The 16,439-nt window shown below is 34.5% G+C and overlaps 1 protein-coding gene across 1 annotated transcript; it reads left to right on the top strand.

The window, feature by feature from the left end:
* Window positions 1-293: 293 nt before the first annotated feature.
* On the top strand, window positions 294-15,690 carry LOC107757569 (arfaptin-1-like). Its single transcript, XM_016575085.1, has 7 exons — window positions 294-489; window positions 2,232-2,558; window positions 9,278-9,390; window positions 10,602-10,823; window positions 12,034-12,191; window positions 12,289-12,463; window positions 14,081-15,690. The coding sequence occupies exons 1-7, from the start codon at window positions 459-461 to the stop codon at window positions 14,234-14,236; spliced, it is 1,182 nt and encodes a 393-aa protein (XP_016430571.1). The 5' UTR covers window positions 294-458; the 3' UTR covers window positions 14,237-15,690.
* Window positions 15,691-16,439: the final 749 nt, after the last annotated feature.

Genomic DNA, 16,439 nt, shown 5'->3' with positions numbered 1-16,439 from the left:
ACAAGTGCATTTATTTACACCCACCACCAAGTAATGTAATTTGTGAGCATTTGTGGAACAAGAGGAAGTACATTTCAAAAGAAAATCATAAACTGTTTTTTATTCCTAAAAAGTAAAAAAAAAATATATATATATATAAATGAAAGCAAAAAAAAAAAACGCATGCAAACACGTAGGCTACTATAATAGCACATGCATGAATAATACACTGCTTTTGATGGATATTGCTGGTTGTGTAGCTCGTGTGTGATTCTATGCATTGTTTCTCGATGTTGCATTGTTGGCTTGACCGCTAGGAGACAGACATGCTGTGGTTCCAGGAATATCTACTGACACACACACACACACACACGTCCTCTTCCGGGTGTGTTTGAAAAGACTTTCACTGAGCTGTGGAGGGATTCACTGGGTGTCGAAATAGACCCACAGCAACTCAAACTCAAACCGAGCCCATTTTTATGAAAAGAGCCGTGCAGCAGGAAAGAGAAGCGCTGTAATCCGTGTGCAGGTGAGTGCTGATGAACTATCAACTGTTGCATCGCTGCTCCTGTGTGTGTGTGTGTGTGTGAGATGGCTAAAGCATGCAGGGCTGATCCTCTGCCTCTCCTGCTATGGGGGAAAGTGACTGAAGCACATTCAGACAGAATAACAGACTGTTGACGTATTGTCTACTCGGTTCAGATCGTTTCTCGCCTTGGATGATGAGGAGAAGAGTAGAAGTGGGGTTATGTCACCTAGTCATAATTATGCTATCAATTATGTTCATGCTTAATGACGGTCGTATCATTGATATAAAAGCGGCATAGAGAGTAAAAGTGCAGGTTTATGGCGTTTTGTGACGCATAACTCGACTGAAGCGCTCGAGGCAAAGGAAGTAACTCGATTGCAACTTTGTGACGTGCGGCGCAACAATGAAAGCTCGGATTCCAGGAAGGAAGAAGAAAGACCGTGTAATTAAACAACAAAACTTGTGTTTACAAAGCAGATGGTTTTTAACAGACACCTTGTATTGCTTTTGGGTTTCTGCGTGTTGTGCCTGAAAAGTGAAAAATCGTTTACGTGTCCATCTACTATGGCGAAGGATTAGCTTATGAATATTAACTAGGTCACGTGACTTGACGCTCCAATGAGGAGTGCAAAGCGTGACCTAAGCCTTCGCCGTATTAGGTTTCATCATCTTATTGTTTATGGCTTCTTTTTTTTTTTTTTTAAAGGAAAAGTGGGCTTCCTCCTGCAGTTGTTTATGGCCTACTTTTACCCTCCTTCTATTAAAACTAAATAGATGCTTAAACTTTATGAATATTTTATTTCAAACTGCCTCAGTTATTGACCTAGTGAGTAAATTATCACAATGCACACAATTTCCTTGTACAAGATGGTTTAACAATCTCCAAAACTAGGACACATTTTAATTACATGCAGTAAACTTATGAAATCTGACAGATGAGGCAGCGCAATAATATTATGGAGTTGCTTTTGGCATTGAATTTACCATTTTTGATTGTCGTTTGCTGTATATGAAAATATGTAGAACTCAATAATTAAATGACATCCGAGCCTTGGTTTGGAGAAAGCATATCACCATGTGTAATTGGAGCTTTATTATACAAACCCATAATAACCCCACTTTCTAGGTGAACTCACACAGACATAGAGACACGGATTTTTATTATTCATTAAGCTACATTGTAGCTCGTCACTTGTAACTCTTGTGAGTTTAGTCTGCTTTATAAGTATCTATGTCCTTGTTGAACCATAAACATTTTGGATGTGAGTAGTGTAGACTGATGTACAAACTAAGTGCTGCAAATGTCATTTTAGTGAGCGGACACATTTATTTACTGAATTAGAATTTCTTTGTCTAGAGGAATGTATAATGCAAGTTTATAAGATGCACTGCATATGATTTTGTCACATAATATTAACTAAAATGCATTTAAAACTAACATACGATCAGAAAGAATGTGCATATGCTGATTTACTAACCCATCTTTTTCAAGCTCTGTCATTGAAAATTCAATTTCAGCATTCAACGCTGGGTTCTGGGTATAATAATGGCCTGTAATAATTACAGGTTGTTTGTACTTCAAATGCACTTTTATTCTGTAATATTCAGCATAATGCCAGAATGCCTTCCCGAAACCTCAGCCTCAGTGGAATTCTAACATTTACTTGAATTCAGCACAAGAAGGAAAAACAGTCGGTCAGATGCTCACACCTATGTTTACTTTCAGGAATGTCAGAAGCTAGTTTTGACTCGGAGAAGAATGCCTCGCAGGATAATCAGTCGGACCCTAATGAGCAGGGCCCTCACAATACTGCTGACTCTCTGAGTCAATCAGAGGAAAGCAAAAACAGCCTGGATGAGACACACATGACTGAAATTGACATCAGTGAGGAGGACAAGGAAGTTGGAAACCACAAATATACTCTCGATGAGGATGATGAAGATGAGCATTCTCAGGCCCAGAGTAAAACTAGTGGAATAGTTGAGGATAATGCTGAAGCGACGAGCAGTGTGGCAACAGAAGCTGATGTGAAGGTGACAGTAATGAGCTGTAGCTTGGCTTATGCTTGATCTCATTTTTCACTCTCAGAAAAAAAGGTACAAAAGCTGTCACTGGGGCAGTACCTTTTCAAAAGGTACACTTTTGTACCTTTTAGGAACTAATATGTACACTTTAGATACGTATATGTGTCTTTAAGGTACCAATATGGACTCTTTAGGTACAAAGGTGTGCCTTTTGAGAAGAAGATACCGCCCCAGTGACAGCTTTTGTACCTTTTTTTCTGAGAGTACATGTCGCTGTGATTTCAGGCTTTTTTAAATATAATTTGAATCAGCCGAGTTTTCTGTGAATTTAGTAGAGCTAGACCTCTACCTGAATGAATTATGAATCATGTCTCTCTCTTTCCATGTCTTCGTGAGGTTCTCTGTGCAGGTGGTGGTGCATATCTTTAGCCTGTTCTGGTACATTTTGCTTGGCTGTCGCTGTTATTATTGCGTTTAAATATTTTACTTTTTTATGCTTTTTAGTTCGCAGACTTGTCATTGTTGTGCATTGTAGTTATGTGATGCATATTACACAGTTTTTTATGTAGTTAATTTTACATTATAGATTTTTATTTGCTGCAACTGTTTTTTCAGAATTTTAATAACATAACCATATATTAGTCATCAGCCATAACATTTATTTTCAATTATAATTAATTATATATCAGTGATTATCTCAACTTATTAATAATCCTCTTAATGCAACAGTGGAATCCTAGCAGAGAAGTGTGAACATTTCTTTCTAAAGCAGATGATTAGTTTGGTGAACAAACGTTTTTTAGTATATAGTGTATTTTTATTTGCCAAATAATATTTTTTGAAGTACAAATACTCCGTGCAATCTTTCTATTAATATGGCACAAAAACTATATGTAGCCTACTGTATACCAATCATTTAAACAGTTTTATTTATTTTTTAATTTTAGATGAAGCATTGGACAACAGCACACTTCTATCAACTTCTATTACCAACTATGTTTTTTTTTACTTTTTACAATAGCAACCACACGTTAAGTCACTGTCAATAACAAAGTGACAGTGAAAAAAAAACTCTGTTCTGCACTTTTATCTATAAGTATGATTCAAACAGTTCTACAGCCTGTCCTGATAAAGAAAATGTTTATTTGATGCTTTATCTTGTTAAAAGTCTTTCCTTTTCTTCTACATATAACAGTAATGCATTTACAGTAGAAACCTACCAGTGGGCTGTACATTATGTCAGTTTGTAAAATATGCAAATATCACACTGTTTTGAAAGTATTATCAAAAGACTGAATTAGACCACACACACGTCCATCCTTTCAACCACATGCCATATTTCCAAAACAGGCACAGGCCGATAAATGATTTGACTGCAATTTTTATATATTTTTTTAACTCTAATATTCACTATTTTATCTGCTTAAATGTGAAGACCCAACTCTATGCATGTTCTGCAAGACCCCCCTTTCCATTAAACATATTCACTCAGGGACTTGTTTAGTAAGATTTTACCAGAAAAGATTTTTGATTTTTTTTTTATCATATGTTAATTTAACAAAAAAAAAAAGTTGAAAAATGAAAAAATTTAATAAAAAACAAATATAATTAAAAATCATTTTAAATGCTGTTTTTTGTGTTTGCTTGGTTTTTATTTTGTGTTTATGTAACTCTTGTGTTATCCACACTCAGTTTTTGCCATTAAAATAGCCTTAGATGCTGACATGGCAATAAAAATAAATAACTACTACTAATACTTCACTATTGATCTGTTATTGGTAATAGATCTTCATCTTTCCACAGTATAACCCTCCTGCATCGTGTCCATGTTCATTTGTCAGATTGTTATAGCCGCTGGTTTGAGTGATTGGATATTTCTCTTTTTTCATGTGTCTTTCAGTAAAAGTTAATGAAGTGAACGAGTGTAAATAGAAGTCTAGCTTTGGTCGTGTCATTAAAACTAATGCAGTGGACGTCAGTGTTTTATTGGAGCGTTTAAAGACTCATCAGCAATCTTCTTAGCCATTTGGCACACAACTTTCATGCCCACTTTTCATTCATTATTAGATGAAAAGAAACGAATCGAGGACGCTCTGGTGGTGACTTTTACAGCATTACTGCATGTATTACTCACACAGACATTTTGTAGGTTTATATTTTTTTAAATAATAGGTCAGATTTAGCCCTAATTACATTTGTTCTTTTGTCAAGACTATACATTATACACCAGTTATATTGAACATTATGGGTAGTGTCAGCTGGAAAGAAAGGCAACATATACTGTACTGTTTTGTAAAAATATGTTTGTATTTATTAAAATGGCATTTTATTATATTCCAGCATATAGGATAAACTATAATACACTACCATTCAAAAGTTTGAGATCGTTACGATTTTTTTTTCTTTAAAAGAAGTATCTTATGCTCTTAGGATTGCATTTATTTGATAGAAATGCAGTAAAGCATTAATATAATGACATATTATTACAATATAAAATAACTTTTCTATTTTATATATTTTAAATTCATTATTGATGTATTAAATGCATGTATTATTTTAAATGTGAAAATGATGGCAGTTTTCAGCATCATTATACATTATACACCAGTTATATTGAACATTATGGGTAGTGTCAGCTGGAAAGAAAGGCAACATATACTGTACTGTTTTGTAAAATTATGTTTGTATTTATTAAAATGGCATTTTATTATATTCCAGCATATAGGATCAAATATAATACACTACCATTCAAAAGTTTGGGATCGTTACGATTTTGTTTTTCTTTAAAAGAAGTATCTTATGCTCTTAGGATTGCATTTATTTGATAGAAATGCAGTAAAGCATTAATATAATGACATATTATTACAATATAAAATAACTTTTCTATTTTATATATTTTAAATTCATTATTGATGTATTAAATGCATGTATTATTTTAAATGTGAAAATGATGGCAGTTTTCAGCATCATTACTCAGAAATCATGCTAATAGTCTATGCAGATTTGTTTTTTGTTTTTGTTGTTGTTGTTGTTTTTTATAGGATTCCTTAAATAGGAAGTTAAAAACAACAGCGTTTATTTGAAATAGAAATCTCATTTAACAAAATGCATTTGCTGTCTATTTTAATAAATTTAATGCATCCTTGCTGAATAAAAGTATAGCATTTCTTAAAAAAATAAATAAAAAACTTGCTGGCCCCAAACTTTTGAATGCTAGTGTATATGAAAATGTGTATATCAGCCCCAAACTGATAAAAATGATCACCAGATGGCAGTGTAGTCAGACTTGGCTATTATTCCTGTACCTTGTACTTTTTGATTAACTACTTGTTCTGGTTCCCTGTTGATTTTAAATAATTATTCTACAGCAGCAGCTGACCTGATCAGTTTGGGGGTTTTTACACCTTAATTTCCTTTGCTTGTGGTGCTGCAGTTAACCCTTCATGAGCCCTGACGAGCTGCGGTTGTGCAAAGCTTTCTGGTGGAGGTAGCGCTCTGCATCTGAACTCTAGCTTTAGCGCTGTTTTTGTCTCCCATCATGCACCGCTTCCACTGTTTCTAAACCGCTCTTGTCCTGAACAGACCTCAACTATCAATGGTGCCATTTGAACACAGAATGTTTGGATATCAATGTTTCCTAAGTATAATGTACAATAACACATAATGACAATGACATAAGGTCTTATGACTGCAGCAGTTATGTTCCTAATTATTGATACGAATAGACAGACTATTATATGGTTAGTTATTGACTATTGTTACTTAACTATATCAAATCTTATCAAATAAAAACCCATACAGGGATATTTTGTTGCCTTTGTAACTTGAATTATATGATCATTCTGACTGCATTCTAATAGACTTCATCATGCAGTCAATGCTAATGCGGCTCTGATTAAAACAACAATTACGATATTATCGTATCGCACACCCCTAAGTAGTAGTCTTTTTTAACCTTGTGAGGAAATTGTCTTGAGTGTGGACTTTCATCACATTAAACAGAAGAACTAGACACCTTGAATTACCGGGCATCTCTAAAAGTACCTGGTTAAAGCAATGTTTCACACAAATAGTTGTGAATGATGTCTAGCACCTCTTTTAACCCTTGATTATACGTGCGTTTGGTGTCGCCAGATGTGTACAATGTGAAACAATGGCGCTAGAATGACACGGCGAGTTGTTTAGCAACAGCCGACCAATCATAAATTAATTAGTGCTTACCTCATTAAATATTCATGAACTTTGTACAGTCACAGAAACTTTCACACACATGCTGTATTTAGTTTCAGTGTCTGAGGGGAAAAAAACTTTTCGAGTCAAGAAGAGACGCTGTAATATGTTTATATGCATTTGTGAGCCTGGAGCACAAAAAATTGACCCTTATGACTGGTTTTGTGCTCCAGGGTCACATTTGTACACTTAAGGTGACTTCAAAAACACACTGCATTTTTACTTGGCCACGTTTTCACCAATAATATGCCCGTTATGGGTTGTATTGTCAAATTTATGTTATTGACCTCATAAATAATAAGAGCATTAACGCTGAGTTTTCAGGGTTTCGATTTAAAACTGATAATATTCCTGGTGCCTAATGTTCCTTAACGCTTTTTTTAAATTAATGATTGACAGTTAAAAATAAGAAGAAAACATAGTACACTGCTTTGTGATATCTTTCATTTTAACGCCTGATTCATTTAGAAACGAAGCAAGTGACTGTCTTTATGAATGGATCATTGAATCGTTTTATTCAAACAATTCATTCAAAACGCCTGATTCATTTAGAAACGAAGCAAGTGACCGTCTTTATGAATGGATAATTGAATCATTTATTCAAACAATTCATTCAAAATGCCTGATTCATTTAGAAATTAAGCAAGTGACTGTCTTTATGAATGGATCATTGAATCATTTATTCAAACAATTTGTTCAAAACGCCTGATTCATTTAGAAACTAAGCAAGTGACTGTCTTTATGAATGGATCATTGAATCATTTATTCAAACAATTTGTTCAAAACGCCTGATTCATTTAGAAACTAAGCAAGTGACTGTCTTTATGAATGGATCATTGAATCATTTATTCAAACAATTTGTTCAAAACGCCTGATTCATTTAGAAACTAAGCAAGTGACTGTCTTTATGAATGGATCATTGAATCATTTATTCAAACAATTTGTTCAAAACGTCTGATTCATTTAGAAACTAAGCCAGTGACTGTCTTTATGAATGGATCATTGAATCATTTATTCAAAAAAATTTGTTCAAAACACCTGATTCATTTAGAAACTAAGCAAGTGACTGTCTTTATGAATGGATCATTGAATCATTTATTCAAACAATTTGTTCAAAACGTCTGATTCATTTAGAAACTAAGCCAGTGACTGTCTTTATGAATGGATCATTGAATCATTTATTCAAACAATTTGTTCAAAACGCCTGATTCATTTAGAACCAAAGCAAGTGATTGTCTTTATGAATGGATCATTGAATCATTTATTCAAATAATTTGTTCAAAGCGTCTGATTCATTTAGAAACTAAGACAGTGACTGTCTTTATGAATGGATCATTGAATCATTTATTCAAATAATTTGTTCAAAGCGTCTGATTCATTTAGAAACTAAGCCAGTGACTGTCTTTATGAATGGATCATTGAATCGTTTATTCAAAAAAATTTGTTCAAAACGCCTGATTCATTTAGAAACTAAGCAAGTGACTGTCTTTATGAATGGATCATTGAATCATTTATTCAAACAATTTGTTCAAAATGCCTGATTCATTTCGAAACAAAGCAAGTGACTGTCTTTATGAATGTATCATTGAATCATTTATTCAAATGATTAATTCAAAAACAGATTCATTCAGGAACGAAACACTGCAGTGTTGCTCTGAGACGCACAAATGTTCTGCTCTAACTTTTTCACTGGCGAAACAGAAAAAACACTATTGTGTCTAAAGTGTAACTCACTCAATATTAACTTCATGCTTGTTGAACTGTTATATAAAGTTAATATCACATTTGCGATCGCGCTCATACGCTGATATTCAGGAAAACGGCACTGTTGCTAGTGTGATATTACTCAACTATATCGTATCTTATGAATATTTTGTTGCTTTCATAACTTGAATTACAGGTCATTCTGACTGCTTCATCACGCAGTAAATGCTTTTGGACTCTCAAGACGTGTTTCTGTTTGTTTTTTGAGTGGCATACTCCATAATGTCAGCTCGCACATCATTAAAACAACAATTAACATATTATTGTAGATGATAAATATCACACGCCCCTACCAGTATATTTTGGAGCAAAATTCTGGAGTTTATTTGTTTAAAAATGCAGTAAAAACAATAATATTGTGAAACATTGGTACAAATTTAAATTGTCAATTTAAAATATTTAATGTATATTAAAATGCTATTTATTTCTGTGATGGCAAAGCTTTTTTAGCAGCCATTACTCCAGTTTTCAGTGTCACATGATCATTCAGAAATCGTTGTAATATGCTTAGAGTTTGTTTTAGTTAACCATAACAACACCAATAACAACCATGTTTTTGATCAGTAGAAACAGATGTGATTTGTCAAACACAGAATTATCTTGGATGTTAATATTGATTGACTTGATTTAGCCAATCATCATCATTTTATCACATCAGATGACGTATTTGAGTCTTGATAGTTTATGCCAGTGCGTCTCAATAAGAGTAGAGGGATGATATTGATATAATGGATGTCATTCTGTCATCAGGTGCTTTGACAGAGCAGCAGACGGCAGGAGCAGTGGTCCTCGCTGATGACATAAAGAGTCCAGCTATAGAGAAACTGGAGCTGATGAGGAAGTGGAGCGTCAACACGTATAAAGTCAGTGATTCCTGTCGTAGTGGTTATAATGGCATCTGTGTTCCCTCAAAATGTCTCAAGCATCCATGTGTCAGAAAAGTCTGTTTAGCTTTAACATGCATGTGCAATACTAGTTTAGTCCAGCTTGTGACATTTCTCAGTCATGATCCCTTTGAATATTCTCCCCATCATTTCATGTCTTCTCTATAATATTGCGGTCACAAAAGAGACAGGGTTCTATATATCCTCTGTGCCCCTTTAAATCTTTTGTAGCTCTGTAAATATTTCTTATTTTCGATGTTTGCCCATTTTGTTAAAGGGATAGTTCACCCAAAAAATGAAAATTTGCTGTTAATTAACTCACACTCAGACCATCCAAGAGGTAGGTGACTTTTTTCTTAGTGATTCATAAAATGCAAGTCAGCAACTGCACGTCTTTGAGAATAAAAAAAGCATATCAAGGAACACAAAATTAATAGTCGTGGCTCCTTATGATATATAGAGATCTTATGAAGTGAAACGATCAGTCTGTGCAAGAAACTGAACATTATTTACAACATTATTACCTCTGATCCAGAGCCTCAGGCAAACGGGGAAATATGATTCTTTTCCACGAACTGGTTCTTTCGGACCGTTTGTTTCAGTGAACTGGTTCAAGAACTGGAGCTGAATCAGTTCATTCATCAGAGAATCGCCGCTATTTCGGCTCATTTCCAGTCGTCTGAAAGTGAGTTTTGATTGAGTAACTTGTAGATCTGTGCTGCTCGAGACACAAACTGATTCAGATGCTTCAGTCTGATGTGATGAACTGATTCAACTAGTTCTCTAAAAAGAACCGGTTCAAAAGAATGATTCGTTCACAGATTTCCCCGTTTGCCTGAGGCTCTGGATCACAGGTAATAATGTTGTAAATAATGTTCAGTTTCTTGCACAGACTGATCGTTTCGCTTCATAAGACCTCAATATATCGTCAGGAGCCACGACTATTAATTGTGTGTCTCTTGATATCATTTTTTTTATTCTCAAAGACGTGCAGCTGCTGACTTACATTTTATGAATCACCAAGGATCACAGTTTCAGCTAAAGATCTTCTTTACTGTTCTACTGAAGAAAAAAAGTCACCTGCATCTTGATTGGGCTTGAGGATGAGTAAACAAACAGCACATTTACATTTTTGGGTGAACTTGTCCCTTTAACAGATTTTGTATCTTGTACTGTACCTCTCGCCGCAGTGCACTAAGCAGATTCTGTCAGAGAAGTTAGGACGCGGCTCTCGTACGGTTGATCTGGAGCTGGAGGCTCAGATCGAGGTTCTTCGTGACAACAAACGAAAGTACGAGCATATTATCAAGCTGGCGCAGACGCTTTGCTCTCAGCTGGTGCAGATGCTGCAGACGCAGAGACTGCTGGGCGACGCGTTTGCCGACCTTAGTCTCAAAACACCCGAGCTACATGTAAGTATAAAAACTATATAAAGAACTCTTCTCTGTAATGTTGCATCAGCCAAAGCCTCTTGATTTTAAACGAAATGCAATCAGAGTCCGTTTTTAAAAATGGATATTAAGCATCTTATTTTTTTTTTTCAGTGTAAATTTTAAATGGGCTTATAAAGGATGCACACACATTTTAACAGTGTTTTCACTCTTCGTATCAATATTCTGAGAACCAACGATCTCACAAAAATCCTACATATATATATATATATATTTTTTTTAATGGCAAAACAATATTGTTCAAAAAAACAGTACACACTTTCTGGTTGTCAAACTTAGGTCTTCACTATCACTTTTTATCAGTTTAACACATCCTTGCTGAATAAAAGTCTTAATATCTTTCAAAAGAAAAAAAGAAAGAAAAAAATTTACTGACCCCAAACTTTTGAATGGAAGTGTATATTGTTACAAAACGTATTTATTATTTATTTAAATGATGTTATTTTGTTATTCATCAAAGAATCTCACAGGTTCCAGAAAAAAACCAAAAAACTTAAGCAGCAAAAACTGTTTTCAACACTGAAAATAAATCAGAATATTATTATGATTTCTGAAGATCATGTGACACTGAAAACTGGAGTAATGATGCTGAAAATTCAGCTGCGCATCACAGAAATAAATTACAGTTTAACAGATATTCACATAGAAAACAGATATTTTAAATAGTAATAATATTTCACAATTTTAGTGTTTTTTCTGTATTTTTGATCAAATAAATGCAGCCTTGATGAACAGAATAGACTTCTTTTAAATCTTACTGATCCCAAACTTTTGAACAGCAGGGTGTGCAAAATATCGTAATTCTGGCATTGGATTGAATACAGTAATATTTCACTCACAGATATGTCTGCGTAGCATATATGGATTCTCAGCTCTTTCATTGATAAATAATATTGCAATTCTGACACAATAACTGGATGCCTTCCATACAGTATAATTTATTCATGGACTGTTTTGGATACACTTTTGGTATTGATGTTTCCGCCATGAATACTAAATACTTTATGACTGGACTCTATCCAGAAAGTGCACTGGTCCCTCGGGGAGTAACATTTCATTTGAATTCATTTATTTGCAGACGGCGTAAAGTCTCATTGCAGTATCTATTTCTGGGTTATTTTAGTAGCTGCAAATATACATGCAATCTCTATTTATTGATGTGTGATTTCAGGAGGAATTCGGCTACAATGCTGAAACCCAAAAACTCCTGGCGAAAAATGGCGAAACTCTATTTGGAGCTATCAACTTCTTCATCTCCAGTGTTAAAACTCTAGTGGATAAAACTATAGAGGACACCTTGATCAACATTAAGCAATATGAAGCAGCAAGGTCTGGATAGATCGTCGCAAGCCACTGTGTACTACTTTTATATTAATGTATTGAGCAAAACAACCCTCATTCTCTGAGATCTGTGCTCTTTCGGTAGGATTGAGTATGACGCGTATCGCACGGATTTAGAGGAGCTCAATCTGGGTCCGCGGGATGCCAACACGCTCCCAAAAATCGAGCAGTCTCAGCAACATTTCCAGATCCACCGCGAAAAATACGAAAAGATGCGCATCGACGTCTCGGTCAAACTCAAGTTTCTGGAGGAAAACAAGGTAGGCGAATGTATCTTGTGGAATTCGCAACATTTAAATAATCTTGTTTGTCTTTTATACTTTAATCAGTTACATAATACAATGAATTTCTGAAGTTAATATGGTGAAAATCAAACGTCAGTGAATTTTCTCATGTTTTCTGGACTGTCGGCTGTAGCTAGTAACTGGTTATGCGGGTTATTCTGTACCTATAGGGTTAATGTTAGCAAAGTTGGCGACCTAGGCAGTTAAAAAAAAAGAAAAACTCACTGACTGTGTACATTTAAAATCCTGCACCTTGTAAATGTGATGCTGATGTTCCTGTAATCTTTTAAAATATAGTAACGTGCTCCATCTCTGAAACAACCTTCATTTTTGGCTGATCTAACCAAACCCTCTTGTCTTTCTTGTTTAATATCCTGGAAACAACGTATCGCATTACAGAAGTCAAATATGTAGCGAAGGCCCTTTCAAGTTGACTAAGATGAACTCTAGCCGATTGAGACTGATCTTTACTGTTCAGATGATGTATAATAAACATAAAAATAGTTGGTTATCACTAAAGTTGTCTAGCCCTTCTTTTCGTTTTAGACCGAGGGAAAAAAAAGTTTTCAAATTAAAAAAAATAGCTACTTCATCGAAATGGTACGAAACGCGCTGACTTTTATGGCAGTCACTATGTGACCACAAAAAAAAAATCGTGGACTTGATTCGAAAAAGCTAAATGGTCGTAAAAAAAAAAAAGTCTCACTTGTGGTCTTCGCTGTCAATAATGAAAGCTCTATTGGAATCTAGTGGCTAAACCATGGAATTTCAGATGTTTTTCTTGGTTACACTTTATTTTAAGGTGTCCTTGTTACAGTGTAATTATACATTTAAGAATAATTAACTACATGTACTTACTATATGGTAAGGGTTACTTGCATGTAATTATGCATAATTAATTGTTATTATAATAGTAAGTACATGTAACATGTAACAAGGACACCTTAAAATAAAATGTTACCTTTTTTTTTTTTACTTCCACCAGATGGAACTAATCTGCCTTCAAAAATTGGATTTTAAAGGCATTGTCTCTATTTTAACATGAAATACTGCCAACATTTAAAAGTAATAGAAAAATATTCGAAACATATTTTTTTTGTGTGTATTATTTTCAATGGGAAAAATTTATCGTAATTATGGCATAAATATTAAATAGTACCATGAAATTCTCTCAAAATACGAAATAAAAAAGAACAAATATTATCGAACACAAATATATTACATTGATTTCACTGAAAATAAAAAAAAGTTACATTTCAGGTGTTTCAGTTCACTTTTGAACTGCGAACAACACAAGTGTGACTCCCAAATGAACTAGACCACACTGAATTAGCCAGACACAGTTTAGGATATAGTCAGCAATAAATCCAATACAATAAAAATGCTTTTTTTTTTTCTTTTTGTATGTATTTATTTTATTTAATGAAATAGTTTAATTAATGGTTAAGCTGTGCTTTCAAACCTGTTTTGACATCAGAGATTTATTCAGACCAAAAAGTCACTTTCATTCTGATGTTAGTTATTTTTTCTTTTCAGCCCTGTGATTTATGATTTCCGTCCTCAGGGTTACAGTTTTCATTCCCTTTTCCTCAGGTGAAGGTTTTACACAACCAGCTGATTCTCTTCCATAACGCCATCGCCGCGTACTTCGCAGGCAACCAGCAGCAGCTGGAACAGACCCTGAAACAGTTCCACATCAAGCTAAAGTTAACGGGAGGAGAAACCCCCTCTTGGCTGGAGGAGCACTGATAAAAAGCAAAAATGTCTCGCTATATCACTCCTTTCAGGACACTAAACCTGTCAATAAACGTGTGAGACAGGAACCCGTTTTGATAAAAGAGAAATATTTAGCTCCTCTCTTTGTCCTTGCTGCGTCTGACTTTACACTTGAAGTTTAGTTTCTAAACGAATGCTCTTTCTTTAGTCTGAGAGTTTGCACGCTCTTGCGCAACAGAAACAATCTTGTATTTGAATCAAGTTACCAGCACTTTAATGGTAGACGAAATACAGTCAGGAAGAAATGAATGTTGTAGAGACTTTAAAGTAATCAAACTTGCCTTTTCACCCTTTTTTAGACCTCGCTGGTGTCAGCCTTTCTTTATGTAACCGCACTGTTATATTGGTATCAAATACATTGGCATAAATGTCCACACTGCCGCCTTAAAGGGCATGTTGATCTGAAAACTTGAAGTTTTGCTATGCTGCGTTTACTGTCACAAGAAAGAATAATCAGAGGTTGTGAACTCAATCTTTGGCTTTTTGTGATAAAGTTTGCTATGCATTTTTAAAGTGCACCTTTTGTAGATCCCATTGAAAGGTGATGAGGCTTCGTTTCTGACTTGATGTGCCTTGCTCTTCGTCAGTGTTGTCAGGAGGTATAATAACAGATGCTCTCATTACCTTTCTACAGACCACAGAATGGACCGATAAACACAGCCACACATGCATATAGACCAGCAACTTGAAATTACAATCTGTGCTATCTGTTCTTTTGTTTTATTTATTTTTTTTTTAAGCATTGCACTTCTTCGATAACCAAGTCACTATTTTGTATAAAATGTAAACCAGACTGATTTGACATGAGAGAGCATGTCAGCTGCCTGGGTTGTTCTTTCTCTGTGCATCTTCTCTTTTTTAAATTGTATTACTATTTTTATTTTTTTTGCATGTCAGAGGAAGAAGAACTCTTCTAAATCATTCCCCTCTTATTATTGCTGTAAGTGTCTAATGAGTGCAGCTCTTCATAATATACAGTAGTGTATCGTTCGGTCAGATTAGATGATGAGTTAATCACATGCTAACCTGAAAAAGCTTTAAATTCAGGCGTTACCATGGGGAAAAAAAACTTCAAAGGAAATGAATGTAGAGCAAATTAATATACAAACAGACAAACAATGGATGCCAAATGGAATGTTCAGATTTACTGAATACAAAGTAATGCAGTTTATTCTTAAAACACCCTCGCAGCTGGTTCTGATCTTTCATTTGATGTACAACTAACTACCTTTTGATTCTCGTGTGATTTTCAGTTCTGTCTTAGCGGCACGCAGACACCAATGCACAGTAAATGTGTGAGAACTGACTGACGTGCATACACATGCATGCATTTTTCTTCTGCGTGCTTTTTTTGAGGATTTGTTGATTAATGATGGATTGGGTGTGTGCAAGAATGTTGAATCATGGGAGACAATAAAATAAAAAAATGTAATTCTTAAGTCTTCGTGTGTATAACTCTTTTTTTTTTTAATTAAAAATGATTAAATCCTTCCAATGGAAAGTATTTATGTTTTTTGTTTCATATTACGTCTGGCATTACGGTCAATACTGCATTCTGCCTACAGAGGGCACTGTTGTCTTTCTTACTAGTTCACCCAGTGTTTTCACTGACTTTATTCAATTAAATTAAAATGAAATTCATGCATTTAGCAGACGCTTTTATCCAAAGCGACTTACAGTGCATTCAGGCTATACATTTTTTTTTTTTTATCAGTATGAATAAAAAAATTTTAATTTTTTTTTTACTTTATAAATGATTCTCGACTTTTTTGTGGAATCCAAAGCCCCTATTATTTTGTCCCAGACAATATTAAAAAGCCTTCATATCTGAGCTGATATGTACTTATGGTGCTTCTGTTGTAATACAAACAAACTCAACATATAATGTCAGTTTAATGTGCATCTTTAGTTTTATGTTAATATAAATAAAATTAAATAATTGTAAAACTTATTTGGGCTTCCCTGGAAGTTTGTGAGGTCTCCTAGTGGGTCCTAGTATTTTATTATTATTATGCAAAACTCATTTAATGATGGCACTGTGAATGTGGAGATGGATTTTAATTAATTTTTGTCATTAATTTTTTCTCCGTCTTTTATTTTTCTGCAAGGCCTCATATCACCTTTATGTAACTGGTGAGAAATAATCCTAAAGAAGATCTGCCCATCTCTGCATGAC

Source organism: Sinocyclocheilus rhinocerous, unplaced genomic scaffold (genome assembly GCF_001515625.1).
Source record: "Sinocyclocheilus rhinocerous isolate Xijiao unplaced genomic scaffold, SAMN03320098_v1.1 scaffold323, whole genome shotgun sequence".
Taxonomy (NCBI): Eukaryota; Metazoa; Chordata; class Actinopteri; order Cypriniformes; family Cyprinidae; genus Sinocyclocheilus; species Sinocyclocheilus rhinocerous.
This window is presented reverse-complemented; position numbering and strand designations above follow the sequence as displayed.